This window comes from Asterias amurensis, chromosome 8 (genome assembly GCF_032118995.1).
Source record: "Asterias amurensis chromosome 8, ASM3211899v1".
NCBI classification, from domain to species: domain Eukaryota; kingdom Metazoa; phylum Echinodermata; class Asteroidea; order Forcipulatida; family Asteriidae; genus Asterias; species Asterias amurensis.
The window spans coordinates 17885401-17907588 of record NC_092655.1 but is presented as its reverse complement, the minus strand read 5'-3'; the positions used below and the strand labels follow the sequence as shown (position 1 = coordinate 17907588).

General features: G+C 41.1%; 2 protein-coding genes across 3 annotated transcripts; one reads left to right on the top strand and one right to left on the bottom strand.

The window, feature by feature from the left end:
* The first annotated feature begins 428 nt into the window (after nucleotides 1-428).
* Nucleotides 429-15562, top strand: LOC139941023 (uncharacterized). 2 transcript variants are annotated; one of them, XM_071937436.1, is made up of 2 exons: nucleotides 429-1424; nucleotides 11387-15562. In XM_071937436.1, the coding sequence occupies exon 2, from the start codon at nucleotides 11439-11441 to the stop codon at nucleotides 12810-12812; it is 1374 nt and encodes a 457-aa protein (XP_071793537.1). In that variant the 5' UTR covers nucleotides 429-1424; nucleotides 11387-11438; the 3' UTR covers nucleotides 12813-15562. The 2 variants fall into 2 exon arrangements, with proteins under 2 accessions (XP_071793537.1, XP_071793538.1); XM_071937437.1 differs by lacking the exon at nucleotides 429-1424 and adding an exon at nucleotides 7168-7730.
* Nucleotides 15563-16211: 649 nt separating this feature from the next.
* Nucleotides 16212-21060, bottom strand: LOC139940947 (uncharacterized). Its single transcript, XM_071937352.1, has 4 exons — nucleotides 20784-21060; nucleotides 18475-18792; nucleotides 17604-17945; nucleotides 16212-17092 (listed from the first exon to the last, which is right to left on the bottom strand). The coding sequence occupies exons 1-4, from the start codon at nucleotides 20890-20892 to the stop codon at nucleotides 16476-16478; spliced, it is 1386 nt and encodes a 461-aa protein (XP_071793453.1). The 5' UTR covers nucleotides 20893-21060; the 3' UTR covers nucleotides 16212-16475.
* Between the last annotated feature and the right edge of the window lie 1128 nt (nucleotides 21061-22188).

Here is a 22188-nt window from a genome sequence, read left to right as displayed (position 1 = left end):
TAAAACTATGAATATACTATACAAAATATCTACTGACAAAAATATTAAATTTCGGGGTCAAAGCGACAAACGGGTCTAGCATCTTTAAGTCCCCGACCGTCTAGAGTAGCGGCCCAGGCCCCGCCGCCTTGCGTGCGAACGGCCAATTTCTCACGTGTTTATCTTTGATTAATATTGAAATCGGGCAGAAAGAGTGAATTGAACAATGTGTAAACAGGCCATTTCAACTAATAGTCCGTGAATAGGCTGGCGACGTGCATGAGTGCACAGCTCAGCCGTCCGACAGGGCCCTGCTATTTATTGTCCCGTATTCATATTCAGATGAGCTCCACTGTGGCTGAAACCATTGTTAGGACCTATACCAAAGCACCGAAGCTGGGCCTAACAATAGCATGTTACAATTCGGCATCCCATTTTTGGGCTTTCAGCGTGTCGGCTCGGCCTAAATCACTGCTCTGTTATTGTACAGTCATTATTTTCAGGGAATATTATTAACCATTATAGCCTCCTGACAGAGAGACTTTGTAAAGTTCATAGTGTTTCCATTCTACCAGAGTCAGACGTTAGACCAACACGTCGTCGGTGCTCCTGCCACCAGTAAGTACGGTTCGCTCGGTCACAACATGAGTTGACTTAATTTTGATGTTAAGTCATGGAGAAGAACTGCATTCTTCAAGTCAACTTCGAGTGGTAGTTTACTTACGTAATCTATGTTTTCTTTCCACTGGTTTGGCAAATCGGCATAAAAGGCCAGTCTGTGATTCATCATACACAAAAGTAGCCATCCCAGCCATCCCAGCCATCATCAGTGCGCCAGTACAGTACATGTTGATTATTGAGCTTTCATTATTCCACACCTAACGAGATTGCGTAACTGTACACACCTTTCGCCGTGCCTTGAGTTTGTTTTGCCGGGTTTGGTCACGAAAGGCGGCGGCCACCAAACAAGCAGAGAAACTACGACTAAAGAATATCATCGAGTTTGTGTTACCACAATGTGAAAAAAAAAACAATTGTGTTTTAACAACAGTTAACACTGATGACTACGACAAAAATGATATCCGGTTGTTGATGCTGGTATTCGCGGGTGATAAGCAGTGGACACGTTCAATAGCAATGTGTTGTTTTATGAAGCAATTGGTTGCTTGCTGGAGATTGTTCATACAGTAGTTGCAGAACTCTGCAGATAGCTGAAGAAACCTCTAGGTGTGTTTGCCTCATTTCTAGCCAACTAAATAATTACATTATGAAAGCTGTTCTGACATTTCTATGTGGTTTGTGCAGTTTTTGATGCAGTCGAGTTGACTAACCGGGCAGAAAGAAATAACACCCGGCTCGTTGATCATTAGGGGACGACAGCCATGTTGCTGTACGATGACAGGTGGGCGTCCATTGACGAAAATACAGGAAGCTGATTTTTTAAGGTAGGTTTCCAGTGGAGGGTGGTTCACAACTGCGAAATGTCACCACACAGTAAATCTGAACAACATTCACAACAATAACAAGTTGTATTTATGTGCCCTTAGTGTAGGCTGTGTGTTCTGCGTGTACTAATTGTATGTAGAGAAAGCTTCACAGTAAATCAGAACATTCACAATACGTGTAACAAGTTGTACACATGTGCCCATGTTCTGCGTGTACTTATTTTAAACCACAGTTTTTGCATAGAGAAAGATTGTCACCACAGAATAACAAAATGTGCTCATGTTACTGGAGTGTGTGTTCTGCGTGTATTTATTGTATAAATGCCCCGGTTATTGCATTCGTTAATAGAGAAAAGCTATCGTCACCACAGTTAATAGCTCTATGATCAGAGCAACATTCATAACAACGACATTAGTTGTAGTTGTAGTTGTTAAAATGTTGATCGGTTAGAGTACGAGTTGGTTTGAGTACGAGTTGGTTGAAATACGGGTCGGTTAGAGTACTTGTTGGTTATAGCATGGGGGTAGGAGTTCGTTGGTTGGTTGAAGTACGAGTTGGTGCTAGAATGTTGGTTTGATTACGAGTTGGTTGGAGAACTAGTTTGGCTGGAGTACGACTTGGTTAACTTGGTTGGAGCATGATAGCTCCATGGTCGGATCGAGCATGGAGGTAGATGGTTGGAGTACGATTGGTTGGTATGGTAGATGGTTGGAGTTTAAGTTGGTAAACTAGATGGTTGGAGTACGAGTTGTTTAGAGAACGCCGAGTTGTTTGGTATATACCAATTAGTTGGAGGACGAGTTGGTTGAAGTACGAGTTGGTTGGAGTACGAGATCGTGTGAGTACTAGGTAGTTGGTTGAAGTACTAATTGGTTGAAGTACAGGTTGGTTGGAGTACTAGTTGGTTGATTAGTATAAAACATTGTGAGGAACGGCTCCCTCTGAAGTGACGTATTTTTTGAGAAAGGGTAATTTCTCACTGAAATATATTGTTATTTTATGCATATGTTAAGATACAGCAAGTGAGAAGACTGGTCTTTGACAATTACCAATAGTGTCCACTGCCTTAAAGTTTCTATACCTTAAGCCATCTGTTAGGCATCTGAAAGCACACTTATAATTATGTTGGTTTGTTCCTTTCATTAATTTCTTGCAATTGCGATGACCAATTGAGTCAAACTTTTTACAGATTTATTTATTTTATACATTTATAAGTTGGGATACACCAAGCGAGAATAGTGACAATTGCTAAAGGTGTCCAATCACCGATATCTGTCTGAAGAAAAAGATAGGGGAGCTTGTTTAAGGAACACGTTGCATTGGATCGGTCGAGTTGGTCTTTGAAAAGCGTTCGTAACCAAATTGTTATAAAATTGATATGGTTAGAAAGATATTTTTAAAGTAGAACATAATGATCCACACAAGTATCACTTGAAATTGCGTGATTTTCCTTTTACCTCAAAGTTTTGATTCCCATAAAATTAATGGCCGACCGTGTTTAATAGTTCGCAAAGTAAAAGGAAAACCACGCAATTTAGAGGCAAATGTGTGTGGATCATTGTATTCTACTTTTAAAACATCTTTCTAACCATAATATGCATTTTGTAACAAACGATCGCAATCGCTTTTCAAAGACAAACTCGACCGATCCAAGGCAACGTGTTCCTTAAAACATTTGTTGGTAGGTCTTTAATCAGTTCTAACCCTCGGAAATTGTCCAATGTTGCATCGGTTGTCTTGAGTTATTAACAGCCAGTAGTTGGCAACTGGATACCTACACTGGACAGACTTCTCTGCATCTCGGGCATCTATTTTGACCCATCGTAGCTTTCAAGATAAAGGGAGAGAAAGGTATTTCAACTTGTAAGGTTTCATCGGAGCATGCCGTCACACAAAGCCAGTTTCTTCCACTCCCAAGTCGGACAAGGAGGCTCTGTGGAAGCTTGTCTTATATGCTTATCATGAACATGGGCTGACATGGTGGTCTGTGTAGTAAATTTCACAGAGCAGGATTTGTTTCCTTTACTTTGTCATGATGATCCATAATTTGAAACCGTTTTTTTAAGTAAGAAATTTGCATTGATTTAGCGTGCTACGGCGACTTAAGAATGGTATAATATCGCACTGACTTTAAATAATCTGGTTTGTGCGAACACATGCCCGCCCTCTTGCGACAGTTCTATTACATAGTTAAATGAACTTCTCTGTCTTAGTATTATCAGTTTGGCAGGAATGGTAACGTTTTTCCTTTATGAGTAGATTGGTTACGGACGTTGCTGACATACAATAACAAAAACGTGTTTGGGTTCACAAATTGCTGACATTAGCCATCACCGAACGATATATTTTTGCCTGCATCGCGTGCAAGCGACTGTATGAAAAAATGCACCAAGCTCGGGGCTGTTTTCACTGCACATTGAATTGACTATTGAGCCAAAAGGTGGCCGCAGTTGAAGGGTTTATGTTAATGAGAGTCGGGTTGACAAACAAAAATAGTGAATTATCTGGCTAAGTTGTTCGCAACCTTGTGAGCAATTCTCAGTTTTTAAACATTTAACTACAACTTATCTGGAGGTTCAACCTCCCCATTTTTTTTTTAAGTTCGGTGAAACCCGTTTACGTTGCGGGGCTAATTTATACTAACATAACTTCCGAACCCAGTTTTTTTTCTCGTTTGATTTTGCAGACAACAGTGAAATTTGTTATTTTGGGGTATGGTGGCCAAGACAGGGATGCACTGTGTGGGTTGGGTGTATACAGACAGACTTACCCAAACCTAACAGTGTCCACCATATTTCAAAATGGCTTGTAGGAGTGTGTGTTGTGGTTGATGATTTTTGAGAGGGCTGGTGACTGCAGTCAACTTTTTTCTGTCCAAATAAATCCCACACTGAAAAGTTATAGTTGTCATCTTTATAACTATTACGGAGCTTCATCAATACACCATCCGACATTTGATCGGACATCTAAGAAGGGATTATATGCGTTTTGTATTTGGAACCCACTGTTTGTTTAAAACTAACCTTCGATATATTGTCGAAAATCTGGAGCGGCTATTGCCCAGCAGACAAAAAAAAAACAGTCTGCAATTGGAATACTCAAACACTAGAAAAAGTTTACCGTCGGGCAACGCTTCTCAGATTCGTTTTTTGAGGGGTAAAAAGCTATATCTTTTTCAATGACCGCTAAATTTCAAAGTGAAAATTGTCTTAATGGGCACCATCCAAAGATAGCTGCTTTACCTCTTACCACGGAAGTTTTTATTGCCATAATTTCCAGAGTCATAATCAAACGTATACAGACTCTCTATAAATGTATTAAATAATATTTGTATGGTTTATCGCTGGCAGTCATGTTTTGTGTGATCAACCATGAAATAACAAACCTGTGACGATTTGGGCGGAATCAGTTGCGTGAGTCAGGAGACAATTGTGGGCAACATGTACAATTTCCTAAACTTTGGTTGTAACAACCGAAATCAGTTGCTGTGATAATATTTATGCCACAGGGAAAATAAATCTCGTATGAACTTAATAATTACCAAGTTTTCAGACTGAAATTAAAGGCAGTGGACACTTTTGTTCGGTAACGAGTGATGGGGAGAGGTTGATAGTATAAAACATTGTGAGAAACGGCTCCCTCTGAAGTGGCGTAGTTTTCGAAAGAGAAGTAATTTTCCACGAATTTGATTTCGAAACCTCAAGTTTAGAAGTTGAGGTCTCGAAATCAAGCATCTGAAAGCACACAACTTCGTGTCTTTGACAATGGTGTTTTTTTCTTTCATAGTTACCTCGCAACTCCGACGACCAATCGAGCTCAAATGTTCACAAGTTTGTTATTTTATGTATATGTTGAGATGCACCAAGTGAGAAGACTGGTATTTGGCAATTACCAATTGTGTCCAGTGTCTTTAAACAATGTTTGTTATCTTTTCCAAACCATAATACATTCAAGTGCACTAAACACAACGATGCCATTGGTATCCGAGCACACAGGATACTTCAGTGTTTTTGTACAGCCATTGGAAACTTTCGGTAAACAGTATTGTCCAAAGACCAACACTTCGTTTATCACAACTTATATATAAAATAACAAACCTGTGAAAATTTAGGCTCAATCGGTCATCGGAGTCGGGTGAAAATAAAGGGAAAACCCACCCTTGTTTTCGCACGTTTCGCCGTGTCATGACATGTGTTTACTATAAATCCGTAATTCTCGTAGTCGAGAATTGATAATTGTGATAATGTTTTCTCAAAAAGTAAAGCATTTCATGAAATAATATTTCAAGAGAAGTCTTTTACCATTACCTTCTGTAAACCCTGTAGTAAGTTATTTGTAAATCTGTGATTTTTTTTTCTGTTCCGAAAGTGTATAATGGCGTTAAGGCAATGGCACCCTGCCAGGCACCCTATGAGGAAATTGAACATTTCTACTTGGTCATTTCAAGGGCACAAAGGCAATGACCATGGGGCATGGAGGCAATCGCCTCCGTTGCACACCATCGGTCCGTTCGTACCGTCTTTTGAAAATACGGCGTTCCTCATTTCTCGTCAGCACTTGAAAGAGTTTTGTTTTCAGGGGGCTATGGAGAATCTATTTTAACTTCTTGTTTTCATCAGTGCCCTGAGGCCCTTTTGGGTCCCAGACGGTTTATTTTCTGTCTTCGTGGATGTATAGTCTGCTTCATAGTCACGCATTACTCAAAGTCTAGTCACGCAGCTCTCGTTTGTGCAATTGTTGTGTAGTCTCGGCGGTCTGTGGATTAGGAACAAATGTTGTCCTTTTTACGCTCTCCGAAGTCAGATGTAGATAGACAATGGGTTCTATTGTTAAAGTGGTTGGAGTTAGGCGAGGTTTCTCATTTGGCTTCTACGCCAGGTGTGTGTGCCTATGAGCTTGTTTTTTTTTTCTTCATCCTAGCGAACAATAGGTCCAGAATACACAATCTGTAATTATGCATGCTGCGGTGGATGGAGGTACTCGATAGAGCATCACATTTTCTAAGTAAAACAAATTTGAGCATCATCAAGTACCTTCTTTCCTCACTATAGTCCCCTCCCACCTTTTCCTTCCTTTTTTAACATCTTAAAGAGCATATGCATGGTAATATCAAACATAAAGGAACTATATATACACTATGGTAATTACTCAAAATAAATGTTAGCCCCCAAAAATAACTTGGTAAAGAGTAATGGATAGCTGTTGATTTGTCTTTCATTATTTTCTTGCATAATTTCGATGACCAATTGAGTCAACACTTTCACATTTAATGTTGTTTGTATGTACATGCATATATTGGGATACACCAAATGAGGATACTGGTCTTTGGCAACATTACCAAAGGTGTCCAGTGCCTTTAATGTCAGACTTAACAATTGTTCTTGTGGACCTCTCACAAACTTGTTGGGGCGTGGAGAAATCTGGACCAAGGGCCGGAATATATTTCTTCCATTTTGAAGTATGCTGTTTCTAGGTTGAGTTGTCGTATTTTTTTTTAAGACGCTAGAATTCTGGTCCGTCTTCTTTCGATACGGAGAGGTTACCTTAAAAAATATTCGGTTCGATCACGCCATAGACTCTGAAAACCTTCTTCAGATAACAAGGTAGACATCTCACAAGTCGACTGATGATATAATTCTCCATCAACCCACTGACTCACATTGTTTAACTGCGTCTTACCCTTCAAGACTAGTATCAAGTCTATTTTATGTAAAACGATAACATGCCTGATGTGATCCCTACGGTAACACACACCATAAGCAAAGCCAAGGTTCTTTCTCTATGGTGTGAACTTCACTGTTTAGTACAATGCAAATTATTTAATGCATCTGGACAAGACCAATGATAAAGGTGTCGACTGTTCCATGCCATAACAACTCTGCTACGGATACCAAAACAAACCTGGCCCCAATGGCAAAACAAACCCGGTGCCAACACTCTGGATGACGGCCTGCTTGTACTGCTGCTAACGACGTTCCCCCCGCGGTCAGCTTGTCATCATTGAGTTTCTTGCCAGCGAAGTCGTCGGGGTCAAGTCGTCACCTCCACGTGAACTCAGTATTTGCTGGAGCTTTTGGAGTAGCTCAGGTTTTTTTTATGAGCTGTCGCATAGTTATCATGAAATGATAGCAGTTGGAAAACAATAGAGTTACGGCCCCCGCAGTTGTTCTTTGAGGGTACTGTCTATTTGGGAAGAAGGAATAATTATGTGATGTCTGATTGTAGAAGTTCTGCGAGTTTGTATGACCGGAGGCATCTGAAGATTTCTTTACAACGGTATTATAAATTACCATTGCTGTATTTAGGTAAATCACAATTGTCTTGAATAGTATTTTAACTTTTTGGTGTTTGGATGAACGTTGGCCGAGTATAGATTTGCGGTATTTGGTGTTGTCTGAGTGAGATTGCGTAGGTGTTGTGCGGTGCATTGTGAACATTTTGGGGCAATATTTATCGTGAACAAAACGTATGCAATATAGGGTTTAGTTTTAGACTTGTTATGTGGTTTTTGCATGGCAAATCATAGGCGAATATCGGCTGTGTGATTAGGGACCGATTCAAAAAGAGTTAAGATTGATCATAACTGTGTAACAATCGTTACTGAAGCAAAGTGTGACGTCACACAATACGAATCACTTTGGTGTTTCTGGCAACGCGTCTTACAGGAACACGTTGCCATGGATCGGACGAGTTGGTCTTTGAAAATCGTTTGTAACGGTTTGTTATAAAATGCATATGGTTAGAAATATATTTTAAAAGTAGAATATAATGATCCACACAAGTATCACTCAAAATTGCGTGGTTTTCCTTTTACCTCGTCGACAAACACGGTCGGCCATTGATGGCGAGTCAAATTTTTTACTCCCATAAATGGCCGACGGCGTGTTTATTCGCAAAGTAAAGTAAAACCACGCAATTTCGAGGCAACCGGTAGTAGATCATTGTATTCTACTTTTAGCAACATCTTTCTAACCATATGCATTTTATAACAAACGGTAACAAACGCTTTTCAAAGACCAAGTCGTCCGATCCAAGGCATCGTGTTCCTTTAATTACATAGTATTCTACAATGCAAACACCGGGGTGTTAAAACTGACACCATGTCACATATAGATACCGCGGAGCAAATTTAATTAACATCATAAATGGTGTTAAAAATGGTGTTAAAATCACACCAATGTAATTGTATTTCCGGAAATGGGTGCTATGTTAACACCATATGGTGTTAATTTGTATTATTTTGTTTATATATATAATTATGTGACAACACCTATGTTTTGATTTTAACACCAGTTTTTGCAGAGTGGGTTTGGGTGTGAATTCAGTATAATAAATTGTGACCGTTCTTATACATGTTAAAGCATGGAGGAAGTCTTCCTCCATGGTTAAAGGCAGTGGACACTATTGGTAATTACTCAAAATAATTATTAGCATAAAACCTTTCTTGGTGACGAGTAATTGGGAGAGATTGTATGGTATAAAACATTGTGAGAAACAGCTCCCTCTGAAGTGCGATAGTTTTCGAGAAAGAAGTAATTGTTCACGAATTTGATTTCGAGACCTCATGTTTTAGAACTTGAGGTATCGAAATCAACCATCTAAATGCACACAACTTCGTGTGACAAGGTTGTTTTTTTTTTCTTTCATTATTATCTCGCAACTTTGATGACCGATTGAGCTCAAATTTTCACAGGTTTGTTATTTTATGCGTATGTTGAGAGACAGCAACTGTGAAGGCTAGTCTTTGACAATCACAAATAGTGTCCACTGCCTTTAACGTACAAAGCCTTCTCATGGGGCCCTCTCTACTCTCCAAGAATTCCTGCAATATTTAGGCTAAGTTCTTCACTTTCACTTTCTTTTTAACGGCCATGATGGATGACTGCCACTTGAAGTTCGTCTGTTCATAGGCACTGAACACCTTTTTATTGTCAAATACAAGTATTCTCACTTGGTGTACTACCCCCAACATAATTATGCAATAACAAATCTGTGAAAATGTTTACTTAATTGGTCATCGAAGTTGCAAGAGAATAATGAACGAACCCAAAGTACAACATTGTTGCATAGTGTGTGTTAGATGCTTAGAAAAGGCTTCATGCCTGAAGTAAACACATCAACAAAAGAAAGTCCCCCCTAAACAATTCTTCATAACATCGTAAAGTAAAACATTTTACCAATACAACTAATTAAGAAATAAGTCTACGACATGTTTCCTAAGTGTTGTGTGAAAATGAAAGATGTCCATAAATTCATGGCCGAATGAGCTCAAATGGAAGACAAAACTGCCATTCTCAAAAGTCACAAAGGTTTATAAAATTAACAGGTCAGTAACGCGTGTATCCACCACGCCTGCCAATGACCGCCTGGCACTGTCATGGTGTTGGTCAGTCTGGTGACATGCTGCCGCTGTGGGATGGCATTCCACTGAACTTGCAGAAGATGGGACAGGTGAGCCAGGTTGCTGTTGGCGTTGATGTGGGAATATGCAGATCCCTTCAGCTGGTCCCACAGGGATGGGATTGAGGTTGGGGGAACTTGCCGGCCACACCATTCGCTCGATGCCTTCACCAGCCAGCAAAGCAGTAGCTACCCTGAACTTGTTTTCCTGGTAAGGCTTATACCACCCCACACCATGACACTCCCACCACCATAGGCTGTAACTGGTTGAACACAGCACTCTGCATGTTGCTCTCCAACTCGACACTCATCTCAACACCCGTCTCCGACCGTCAATGTGACGCAGGCAACTTCTTGTCTCATCGCGATTGGTGAACAACACAACGCAATCTTTGTGACTTTTGAGAATGGCAGTTTTTGTCTTCCATTTGAGCTCATTCAGCTATGAATTCATGGACATCTTTCATTTTCACACAACACTTAGAAAACATGTCATAGAATTATTTCTTAATTAGTTGTATTGGTAAAATGTTTTACCTTACGATGTTATGACGAATTGTTTAGGGGGGACTTACTTTTGTTGATGTGTTTATTTTAATATTTGATTCAGAAACTAACTCTTTCTCAAAAACTACGTTATTTCAGAGGGAACCGTTTCTCACAATGTTTTATAATATCAACCTCTCCCCATTGCTCGTTATCAAGTAAGGTTTTATGCTGACAAATTTTGAGAATTAAAAATAGTGTCCACTGCCTTTAGTCATTTCACATTACTTCATGAACATGAACGTTGGTGGTGAAAGATGCAGTTTGGTAGTTACATGCCTATTAAAAAAAAATTGCTTTCCGCGTCGTTCATTTGTTTTTGTTTTAATGGCAGTGGACACTATTGGTAATTACTCAAAGTAGTTGTAAGTGAAAACCTTACTTGGTAACAAGTAATGGGGAGCGGTTGATAGTATAAAACATTATGAGAAACGGCTCCCTCTGAAGTAACGTAGTTCTCGAGAAAGAAGTAATTTTCAACGAAATTGATTTCGAGACCTCAAAGTTAGACTTTGTATTGAGGTCTTCACACACAATCAGCAGTGATCGTGAGATAAATATTAAGTTTTTGTGTGTAGTGGAGTAACTTATTCCCAAGCGTTTGGGACTACTTAAAGGAGTCTGCAAAATTGCCGGTGTTGGGCTAGATGTACCCTAAGGTTTTTATGTTTGGAAGATTTGTGTTTAAGTCCGCACCCATTTTGTTTGTTTGTTTGTTTGTTTGTTTGTTTGTTTGTTTACTCCTCCATGGTTGATATAGTGGTTGATGACTGAGGAAACAGGATTATCTTGAATTATATGTAACCACCGAAGCAACTGGTTTCAAAATGGCAACACCAGCAAATAGAGACATGAAGGGGGGGGGGGGGCTAATGGATTGAATGTCGACTTTCAATGTGCTTCACTAACCACAGTCTTTATCCGCGGTCACTCATGGGCACCGTGTTTACACTGCCCAGACCAAACATACCCACCAACTCACTGGTTCTTATTTTTGTTCCTTTCTTCTCCTCAGACAGTGACGGACGAATGAGAGAAATTAAGATCGACAAGGTGTTAGCTGGAGCATGAGCCTGGCCGAAGTGGTGGAGAAAACGGCATTGTTTCCGCCTGAGCAGCAGGCCAGACTGAGATTGCCTCGGGTGCCCGGGACGGTGCTACTGCCGTCACTACCCGTCATGGCGTGCGGTGAGAGACCGGTCGCTAGCGACGTCCTCACCTCGGTCAAGACGGCAGACCCCGTAGTAGCGAGTCGGAGTTTGACGTGGTACAGGAGGCTACACGCGAGTTACCACAAACACCGGCACTTGGAGCCACTTCGTGAGAATGACCGACTGGCTTCGGCTTCAACCAACGAGCAGCAACGGACATCCCCCGGATCTAGTGCAACTGGCCGGCAACAGGCTCTAGCGAAAGGCATATCCAGCAACAACAGACCACGGAGTGGGAAAACTGTACCAAGAGCTCCTTCAAAAGAAGGAGCTGCTAACCCAAAGAAAGAGAACAGTGACACAGCGAGACGAAGACCAAAAGAAACCCTGTCCAGTACGGGAACTAAACACCATCGGAGTCAACGCATGAGTTACCCACCGTGTAGTACCAAACCGTCTCAGACAGACGAGTGGGCGTCCCTCCCCACGAGTGAGGAAACCAATTCATGCCCGGTGCTGTGCGATCTAGACAACCTGACAATCACACCAAAGAAAACTTCCAGCAAGTCCAGTCGTACCCAGCCTTCTACCTCCGAACAGGCACCAACTAAGGACACAGCCCACCACCAGCACAAGTCCAAATCGGACAGTACAAAGAGACACAAAGAACATCTGAGAGTACCGGACTCGACAAACACTAGATCGCGCCACGTGAAGTCCAGGAGACAATCTCGAGAGGATTCAAAGAGTCAGAGACCGAAGCCGCCGTCTTGGCAGGACATACCCCACGATCAGCCCATCGCCAACACTTCTCAAGAGCCCGGAGTTACCACACACATGTACAGTGTCCCCGAATCGGTGCACAGCGTCCCTGCACTCCGGTGTGATAGCGCCACCACTCGATCATCCACAGTGGAGTCGGATCGACGGGCTGTGAGAGCCAACATACGGCGGACAAGAAGTCGCGTCATCGACGCCAAGGAGATCCCTAAAGCAGAGACCGTTTCTCTATCCAAGACCAAACCTTCTGAGTTCAATCTCCGGAAGACATACCATGACGACACTGTGTATTTGTTCGAGAACACCCAGAGGTGCCGTAAGTGGCTGGCTGCCGTCCAGGAAGCTGACGTCACGCCGCACTTTGACGAATCAGGGACGATCAGTGACTCGATACAAACTCTCAAAGACAGGGAAGAAATTGTGACTTGTGATATGGAAATATCACATGACAGATGGGACTTCCTAGGGTCTCCGTACCCAGAATCGAGTGGCAGTAGCTCTGGAGATTAGTAACCAATCTTCAAGACGCTGTGCAGATTTTAAAGTTTCGTTCCAAAGCCGAGAGAACTGCGTCCCAAACGGACAGTTCTGTGGCAAGTCTACTGCCACCAAGCGTCAGTTTAGTTTTAACCTTAAAAGGACATTCCAAGATACACATATGATAGTGAAAATGGTCTGGCCTGCCACATTTGTGTTAAAAACCAAGAGGCTCGAAATTTCCATGAGAGAAGAACGCAATCTTTTATTAAATAATTGGGGACCTTTGGGATGCTAGATGGGAGCAGACGTACCAGGTAAAGTCTGCTGCCACCTAGCGTTGTAAAGTATCCCATACCAAACCGCACAAAGACGTTTATTTAATCCCTATTTAAATTTATATTTTCTTGGTTGGCCAACAGTGAAGTTGTTTTCAGTCTCGTTGTCCAATGGGACAGTCAAAAATCATGCAAAATTAATTAGTTTATGGCAGATCACAGAACGTCACTATATGAAGAACTCAAACCTGTCAAGTGACACCACTTTGATGTGTTGAGACAAACTCGGTGACGTTTAAGATTAACTTGGTGTGCTTTCGATGGCAGTGTAACAAACAACTCGACGTTTCGATCAGTATGCTCTAATGGTCTTCAGACTGGGAAACAATTTTTCTGATCTTTTGAGACAGGTCTGACACAATTATATCTAATAATATTGAAGTATAAAAATCCAACTCGTAGAAAGTCACAACGTAAAGTAAGTTAGTGATAAAACGGTGGATTGTTATGACCAAAGTAAAGCCCAATGCAGTTGATACATTAGGGGACGACAAGCCCCCCCCCCCCTCCCAACGCCAAGAAGACCGACACTACACATGACAATGTTACAGTTATGAATCTTTCATCTCTGCATCTTCCTTTATTAAGTCCAAGCAGATTTCTTAGAAAATTTTAGTTGCTAAGCGAAAAGATTAAAATAATTTGTGAAAAACTCATTTGCTTCCAAGAATAACTTTCATTATTTGGGGGTTCATTTGTCGACCATCGGAATGTTATTTTGCCGTGCATTTTTACACGAATCAAATTAAGCATTTTGAATACCAATACCATTTCTAAACTTTAATCATAAATGATACAAACGTATTCAGAGACAGTTGTGCACACTCAACATTTAATTGCTATTTATTCCACTTTTTATTTTATTTTAAACAGTACCACTAAATTATTGATATCCTTTCTTCAACCAAAATACAATGAGTTGTTTGTTATTCGTTATTTTATTCAATACCGCTGTATGAATCACTTTAGACAACACCTAAATGTAAACAATAGTACATTGTTCCCACAATTGTTAAACTTTATGCGAACAAAAATCATCAGAGAAAACAGTGAATAATAATATCAAAGGGGTTCATCGATAAACGAAACAATTATTTTACACCGAGAACAACATAGCCTACCAATAATTAACAACTTTGGGTTAAAGCAACTAAGATAATATGCGCGTCTCGGACATAATATTTGGTCTTTATTGGGACCACTGTGGGCCTATACGGTCAATCGAAGCTTGGTAGGCTGTATCGTGAGATCTTGACTTTATAACCTTCTCGACGTTGACAACATACACAAGTTATTTATCTGGAGGATGGGCAGTTGTGTGAACTGATCGAACAAATAGCCAGATTGAAACGTATAAGATTTGTTGCTTGGGTTTGATATAAGGGGCAACTTACTGGCAACCAGTTCCAGCCAATCTCCAAAAAGAGAATCCTGACCATTCACATTTCCAGCCAATCTCCAAAAAGAGAAGCCTGACCATTCACATTTGAATATCCTCATTATTTGGGAATCGTAAGACGTTGTTTGAAAAATTACTCATGTGCTACCCAAGTGGTTCTGTAGCAAGCACTGCAGTTGGTTGCCTCCAAGTTGCCTGCAAAAGTTGCCTCGTGTGACCAGGCCCTAATGCTACAAATTGAATCAATCTGACAGGGAATAACAGACTATTTTTTACTGATTGATAAAAACACATTACCTAAACTACACGTTGTTCACTGGTTCATCTTGCCTCACAATGGAGGCTATTGTCCACGTAATAACAATACTTTTATGATTTACAGCTATGAAAATATCACACTTATACTTCTTTTGTCGGGCTGTCTGTGGAACAAAACAGGCTCGCTCGTAGATTTACCCTGGACATACAATCGCTACTAACGTTGTTTTGATTCCACCAAAAAATAAATGTTCCGGAACTAGGGACATAATTGTGCCTGAAGCTGTTTTGTATCAAGTCGTGTAAACAAGATGTTCATTGAAGCTATGAGTTGGATTCAGCTGTGTTCCTCCTTCCCCCACACAACCTTACCCCGTACCTAGCCCTATATAGGACTCTTTCTCTGTGCATAGATACGGAAGTGTAAGGCCGCCAGGGCTAACCCCGTATACCCTGTTGTCACAAACCGCTGGAAATAAACGTTTAGGCCCATCTCGACTCATCGGTGGGGGAGGGGATATATTTACCCAGTCGGTTTCCATTGGGGCTTATTACTAAGATAAAAGTTGCATTACCTTAAAGGGAAGGTACACGTTTGGTAGTTACTCTAAACAATTATTAACTTAAAAAACTGACTTGGTAACAAGCACTGGAGAGCTGTTGGTAGTATAAAACATTGTGGGAAACGACTCCCTCTGAAGTAGTGAAGTTTTTGAGAACGAGGTCATTTCTCACTAAAATAATAAAAAACTTATAGACTAGCTAGAAGTCTTTTATTCTTATCTGAAAGCAAACAAATTCGTCCTACAAGGGTGTTTTTTCTTAATTCATCATTTTCCCGCAACTTCGATAACCAATTTAGCTCAAATTTTCACAGGCTTGTTATTTTATGGTTATTATGGGATACACCAAGTAAGAAGACTAGCCTTTGACGATTACCAAACGCGTACCTTCCCTTTAATGTGATCCCTCTGGTGCTGTTGCTTCCCTGGGCCAAATTTCATAGAGCTGCCCAAGCAGAAATGAGAAGTGCACAATTAATGTACGTACGACTTGGCAGTTTAGTTGGTAACCTTGTTCTGGTATTGGTTGTGCTTAGCTCTGTTTTGTTTGCTTACGCAGCTCTATGAAATTGGACCCTGCATGGTTGTATCGTACTGCCGATAGCACACCCGAACAAAGACCACATGTATACCAAAATGGAGACCGTCAACATATTAGGGCTGAATAGCTCAGATGGTAGAACGCCTGCACGTTAACCTGAAGGTCGCAGGTTCAAGTCTCGATCTATACCGTGTGTCACCACCTTCACAAAAGTGTGCAGTGCTCTCCCACAGTCATGAATTATTTTCGGACTTCTTGGTGTCATATAAAAAATTGAGACCATAAGCGATCCATACATATATATACCTTTTCCCACAGAATCGTATAATTTTATTATTCGGCAGCCATTTTAAAAGTGTATAGTTCTTTTTGTAGACACCCGGTAGTCAATGTTTCTTTGTGTAGACCAAAATTACGTAAACGCGGCTATAATAGGTCCAACGTCAAAACAAATGCAACAAAAATCCCATGTGTACTAAAAGGCAGCTTGACAAATCGCAACCGTACAATTAATTTGGAAATAATACAAACACCGTCTGTATCAAACAAAATCCTCCCTTTGTGGTTTTATCACTTCTCAAAATATCGACCCACTGTTCAAAAGTAAACAGAATTCAGTGAATGTTCACCGTGCATCGAATACTCGTACATTTCCACAGTGTCTCGCCCGCCCTCAACGTCCATCTTGTCTTGCTCCCCTCGGGTACGGACTGGTGGAGGGGTAGCTGTATGGTCGCCATTTTGTTTCCCTTCATCTGAAACTGTTTCACAAACTCCTTCGTCGCCTCCCGTATCTCGGTCGCCGTCCCCTTCGTCGGTCTCATTACAGACAGTTTCAGACCCTTCCTCGATGTTCCCAACGCCACCAGTATCCTCATTAATGTCTTTTCCTTCACCTCCATCTTCACCTTCATCCCCCTCTCCATCATCTGACGTCATCTGACCTTTGACCTCGTTACCTCCAGAACATTCCCCTTGGTCATCTTCCTCAAACCCCTCATTCAGCTTCCCTTCATTCTCCATCTCATCCAGGGGTTCATGCTCCGGTGACGAGACGCTCCCTTCCGAAGAGCTCAACATTTTCTCGCAGTCTTCGCTGCGCCCCCTCACAGGTTGTGAGTGGGCCAGAACACAAGCCACGATGGGTATGAAAACGCCCCCAGCGACGAGAACAGACGCAGCTGCTATAATACCGATACGCACGACCTCCATATCTATACCAAAATAAAAATGGTGTGAGAAATAAAGTGCGTTTTATTACGTTTCTTTCATTATTTCGGTTTGCGGTATTGATACAATGAATGAGAGAATGTCGATATTCTTGATTTGTTTCACTTTCGCTTTGTACACAGTCGCCGATATCTTGCAACATGAATAAATGGAGAAGAGATAATGTATCAAGCAAACATCCGGATCTACACATTTTATTTGTAGACTTGCCCAGTTTCTCCGAGCATGTCGATGTTGCCCTTTCGACCGATGACTTATAAAACAATTAGCGTGGCTAATCAAGACTAGGGACCCACACCCCAAATTATCCCGTCCCAAAGTGTTCTATACAAATATAATAATATAAAAAAACGACATCGTGAAGTATGCACAATTTAATAATTATCTTATTGAGAACATAACACCCATCAAAAAGTTAAGACTCTTGAAAAACGTCAAGACATCGAGGAGATTTCTTGTAACCTCACTGCACCTCAAAGGCGACATCAAACTTACCCCTTCCTCCATCTTCACTCCCATCAGCCATCCCTTCGTCCGTCTCACACCTCACTCCTACGTCCTGCGCATGCGTGCACACTCCTCCAGCATCGGATGGGCAAACGGTCAGCGAGAATATCTCGGCACACACCACGGGGCCAGTCCCCTCACCGTACGGAACATTCCAGTTGCTACCTTGCACGCCTTGAAACCCAAGATGCTGGCAGACTGCATCCGCAAAGTACTCTGACCATCCGTAGTGACAGATGGTTGACCACTCATCGTTGAGGTACACCTCGACCCGCCCCTCACCTTGTTCTGCATCGCCTCCCGTGAGGCGAAACATGTATCCCAATCGATCTACACATGTATAGAACAAGAAAAGTTTAAATCAATTTTTGGTTTTCATCCATACGCCGATGTGTGTTAGCACTGTATACTCGGCACTTTCCCGAGTTCTGTGAAGAAAAAAAAATATCACAGGCAAGAATAGTTATCAAAAATACACAGCACTATTATTGGAAACATCATTGAACGGTGGACTGAGGCTTACTTTTGAAGAGAATGAATCAAGAGAGGGCGCTATATAAACCAAAGTCGTGGGTGGGGTACATTCAGTGAGACACGTGCCATGGACAATGGACAGGTCCCATGGACAATTTCGTTTATGTAAATCAAGATTTGAAGGTCGTGGCTTTTAGGGATTATTGGAAGATGGTCCCAGCTTGTGCCATGATATTGTTTTCTTTCAATTTGGGGCATTTTGGTGTACACTAGGCCTCAACAAATTGCCACAGAAGCACCTTATGACCTACTTGATTTGAGGCTTTCAGGTTTCACTCGTTTTTAGGTTTTAGAGCTTAGTTTATACAATGGAAACAAAGTTTACGCATAAAATCCCCAGGTTCGGGAGTCCAAGTACATCGCAGCCCTACGTCATCACTATGTGTGCATACGTCACCACCGTCAGTCGGGCACGGCATCAGTTCGCCATGTTCCGCGGAGTAGCACCAAACGGGACCGGTGCCCCCGCCGTAATCCGCTGCGTTCCACCCGTCTGGCTGCACTCCGTCGAAGCCCAACATTTCACAGGTGAAGTCGGCTGCCTCGTAAGTCCAGTTGCGGTTGCAGACCGTGGTCCAGGTACCGTCTATGTAGAGTTGAAGCCGCCCTTCATTTCGAGAAGGACCCCCGCCAAGATATCCAACTAATTTGAGATTTATTACGAAATAAATGAAAAGGGAACAAGACAACAAGTTTAGCATGGCAATTGCATATTCTTTGTACGTTATGTTTATTGTCACTCTTTTGATATTCTTAATATTATTTATTATGTTTAAATCAATGAAATTCAGCTGTTTTCACGAGCGGTATAAAACGATAAAATTGTTACTATATCAACCAATGACATATCAATAAACTGTGCGTGCATGTCCCTATGGAATGTTGTTCTTGTATTAAATGTTTAATTTGATGAAATTCAGCCGTTTCGTCAAGCGGTTTGATATTTATAATAAAACAAATGTTTTTTAATAACCATTGAGAACTGTTGTCTCAATCTTGTTCTTGTAAGTGTTTTATTAATTCGATGACTAAGTCTCATTGTTGGTTGAGTTTTATTCTATGCTATGTTTGCATCAATGGGTTGTTCCAATAAAGTTCATTTGTACGCCTAGCACAGGGAACGGTCCTCCTCCTTAACTTCCCCTTTGGATACGAGAGTGACGATCGACCAATATCGACCACCCAGCCGGACGATACCAATATGGTGACGAACAACGGAATTGACACGCGGCATATAGGCTTCACTCTAAAAAGAACTTCAAAGAACGGGTCAATATTTACCGTTAGATATGAATCAAATCTGGGTCAGTTAGACTAAGAATTTGTTTCAAAATGACAACGATTTGTTTAAACTGACTTAAAATATGAGGCAATCACATTTTGTAAAGCCATAATCCGGGTCAACTTGATCCGGAAATAGGTCAGGCTCTCTATGGAAACTCAGAATCCAGGTCAATGCTGACCCGGGAGTTTTTAGAGTGTACTGCAATTGTCGTTGCCTGGAGTTCAATAGGGACTTTTCGTTTTGGACGACGGATGGTTCTGCGACGGTAAAGATGATATTTGGCGTCATCTGCGCATGCGTCGGCTTTGAGGACGGTCGTCCCTCAATTTCTACGACAGTACTTGGGATGAATTTTCGTTGTGCTGAAAACGACAACGTTTAGCTGAACGACGGTCGCAGAACCATCCGTCGTCGAAAACGAAAAGTCCCTAATGTGTCCCCCTGAGGCTCTGTCCCAATGGGAATTTAAGATTGAATGGGCGTATTCAAAAGAGGGCGCTATCAGAAGAAGTTTGTACACAGAATCTCCAGAGGCAGAATTCCTTGCAACTACCGGCTGTTGTATATTTTGAAGCTTTTAACCCTTTGCTGCTAAACGTATACGAATGGTTTGGTTTAATACGAATGGAACGACAGTACGGCACAGGAGGTGGGGATAGATGACATCCGGCTCCCCCAACATAAAAAAAACGTGTACGGTATTTTGTAGACATTTGAACTTAATCTGTGTACAATTTCGGGAGGAGTCCAACTGTATAAGACACTTGACACTATTGCTAATTAATTCTCACTTGGTGTATCTCAACATTGCATAAAATATTAAACCTACAACAATTTGAGCTCAATCGGTTGTCGAAGTTGCGAGAAAAAAATTTGGAGGAAAAATACCCTTGCTAAGCGAGTTTGTGCGCTTTCAGATGCTTGATTTAGAGACCTCAACTTCTAAACCTGAGGCCTCGAAATCCAATCCGTGGGAATTTACTTTTTTTCTCGAAAACTACGTTATTTCAGAGGGAGCCGTTTCTCCAATGTGTTTTACTATCAACAGCTCCCCATTACTCGTTACCAAGTAAGGTTTATGCTAATAATTATTGTGAGTAATTACAAATAGTGTCCACTACCTTTAACAAGAAAACGTAGATATTACTGTATCGTATATTACGCGAGAAATCTGTTAGTATTATAAGAAAATATTTTGTTTTCATAAGGCCTTTGAATAAGATAAATTAAAATCTGCGAACCAGGGCTGTCAGTTAACAGAACAAACTTCTAATTCAAACCGTCATTTGAAGGGCCAAACGCCCAAACCAACAACGACCGAAAACCAACATACAGACAACTAAACTCACCAATCTCGGATCCAGAAGTTCCGTAGCTGACACTAGCCGTTACAAACACTGACTTCATCTGGCAAAGTCCCAACAGAACCAGTAGGCCTATGCAAACCCGTAGCACCATGCTGAAAAAAAAGTGTTTCCACTCTGATTCCTTGTGTGCGTTCCTTGGTTCCTTGGTGCGTTCCTTGGCTCCTTGGAGGCGTTCCTTGGTTCCTTTGCTGCGTTCCTGAGTTGGTGAGTTCCTGTTTCCCAATTTTTTTTTGCTGGAAGATTCAGTTCATGCCTTTATCATTCACGTCTCTTCTGCCAAACATAGTACCGTGCTCTGTGATTTACTTTGAGATTTTCCAGTTTCGATTTGTTAACTAATGTTACGTAATGGATCCACCATTAGTGACATTCACTGGTGCCTGGTCGATTGATGTTCTAGTAGGATTGTTCTGATCGATGTTTTACACGCGATGGCGTATACATAATGGCCAGAAGTCACGGTGGAATAATTATGAATAATTAACATTGATTTTCTGTTACTGAATCACCACTGGGTGTATTAGATAACCAGATTGTACATGTTATGTTGCAGTTTACTTCATGGGAAATGTGTCCTTGCTTTGCCTATAGGGAAAAATTAATTTCAAACAATGTTTTATTTCGCTCACCTTTCTTTACCCTCCCCGTTGATTGTTATGACTGCAGTCTACTGTTTCTTTTAAACACATTTAGTTTCTGTTCAAAATGCATGCCTATGTTTAGGACGTTGGTTTGTCTAAAACTGTGTTTGAATGTTGGAAATCCTAGGCCTAATACGCATCGGGGTGTTTAGTTCATTTATTTATGAACATACTAATACGGAATTATCAATAGGGAAAACCTAAGCATCCAAAGCCATATATTTTCTTGTTTTCTATTTAGAGCGTGTACTTATGAAGCATCCACGACATTGAGTTCTAGACCTGCAGAAGAATCCGGATTTTCTATGCAGATGAGTAATAATTTGAACAATAACTCGATGCATTCTTTTATATGTTCTCGATTGTCTTTTAAAGGCAAATAGTTTGAATCGATTGGTACCTTTCTTCTCGACCTTGTTCTCTTTTTGAAATACATAAGAACAAATTGTCGGAGAAAATCGAGGTTTTACGCTGCGGAAATCCTTACTAAAGACAGTCTGTTTAGTTCAATCGTTTTTTTTTTTTTTTTTTTTTTTGACTGCACATCATTTATTTTGTTCAGAGAAAGACAGAATGAAGAGTGCACAATGCATGTCTACTACTTCGATCTAAATGTTGTCTCAATATTGAACCCACTTTGTTTTTATTTTAAAACTATGTTTTATTAACTATTCTACGGCCATTCTAATGCCCCTTTACACCCCATTTTGGGACCGATGATTTTATCATGGGGTTATCGCTCGGTC

What these genes read in the sequence shown, in the direction of transcription:
- LOC139941023 (XM_071937436.1), top strand. Translation starts at nt 11,439, where the DNA reads ATGAGCCTGGCCGAAGTGGTGGAGAAAACGGCATTGTTTCCGCCTGAG.
- LOC139940947 (XM_071937352.1), bottom strand. Translation starts at nt 20,892, where the DNA reads ATGGTGCTACGGGTTTGCATAGGCCTACTGGTTCTGTTGGGACTTTGC. An exon ending in AACTTCTGGATCCGAGATTG is followed by an intron (nt 18,793 to 20,783) that starts GTGAGTTTAGTT and finishes ATCTCAAATTAG; the next exon opens with TTGGATATCTTGGCGGGGGT. An exon ending in CGAACCTGGGGATTTTATGC is followed by an intron (nt 17,946 to 18,474) that starts GTAAACTTTGTT and finishes ATACATGTGTAG; the next exon opens with ATCGATTGGGATACATGTTT.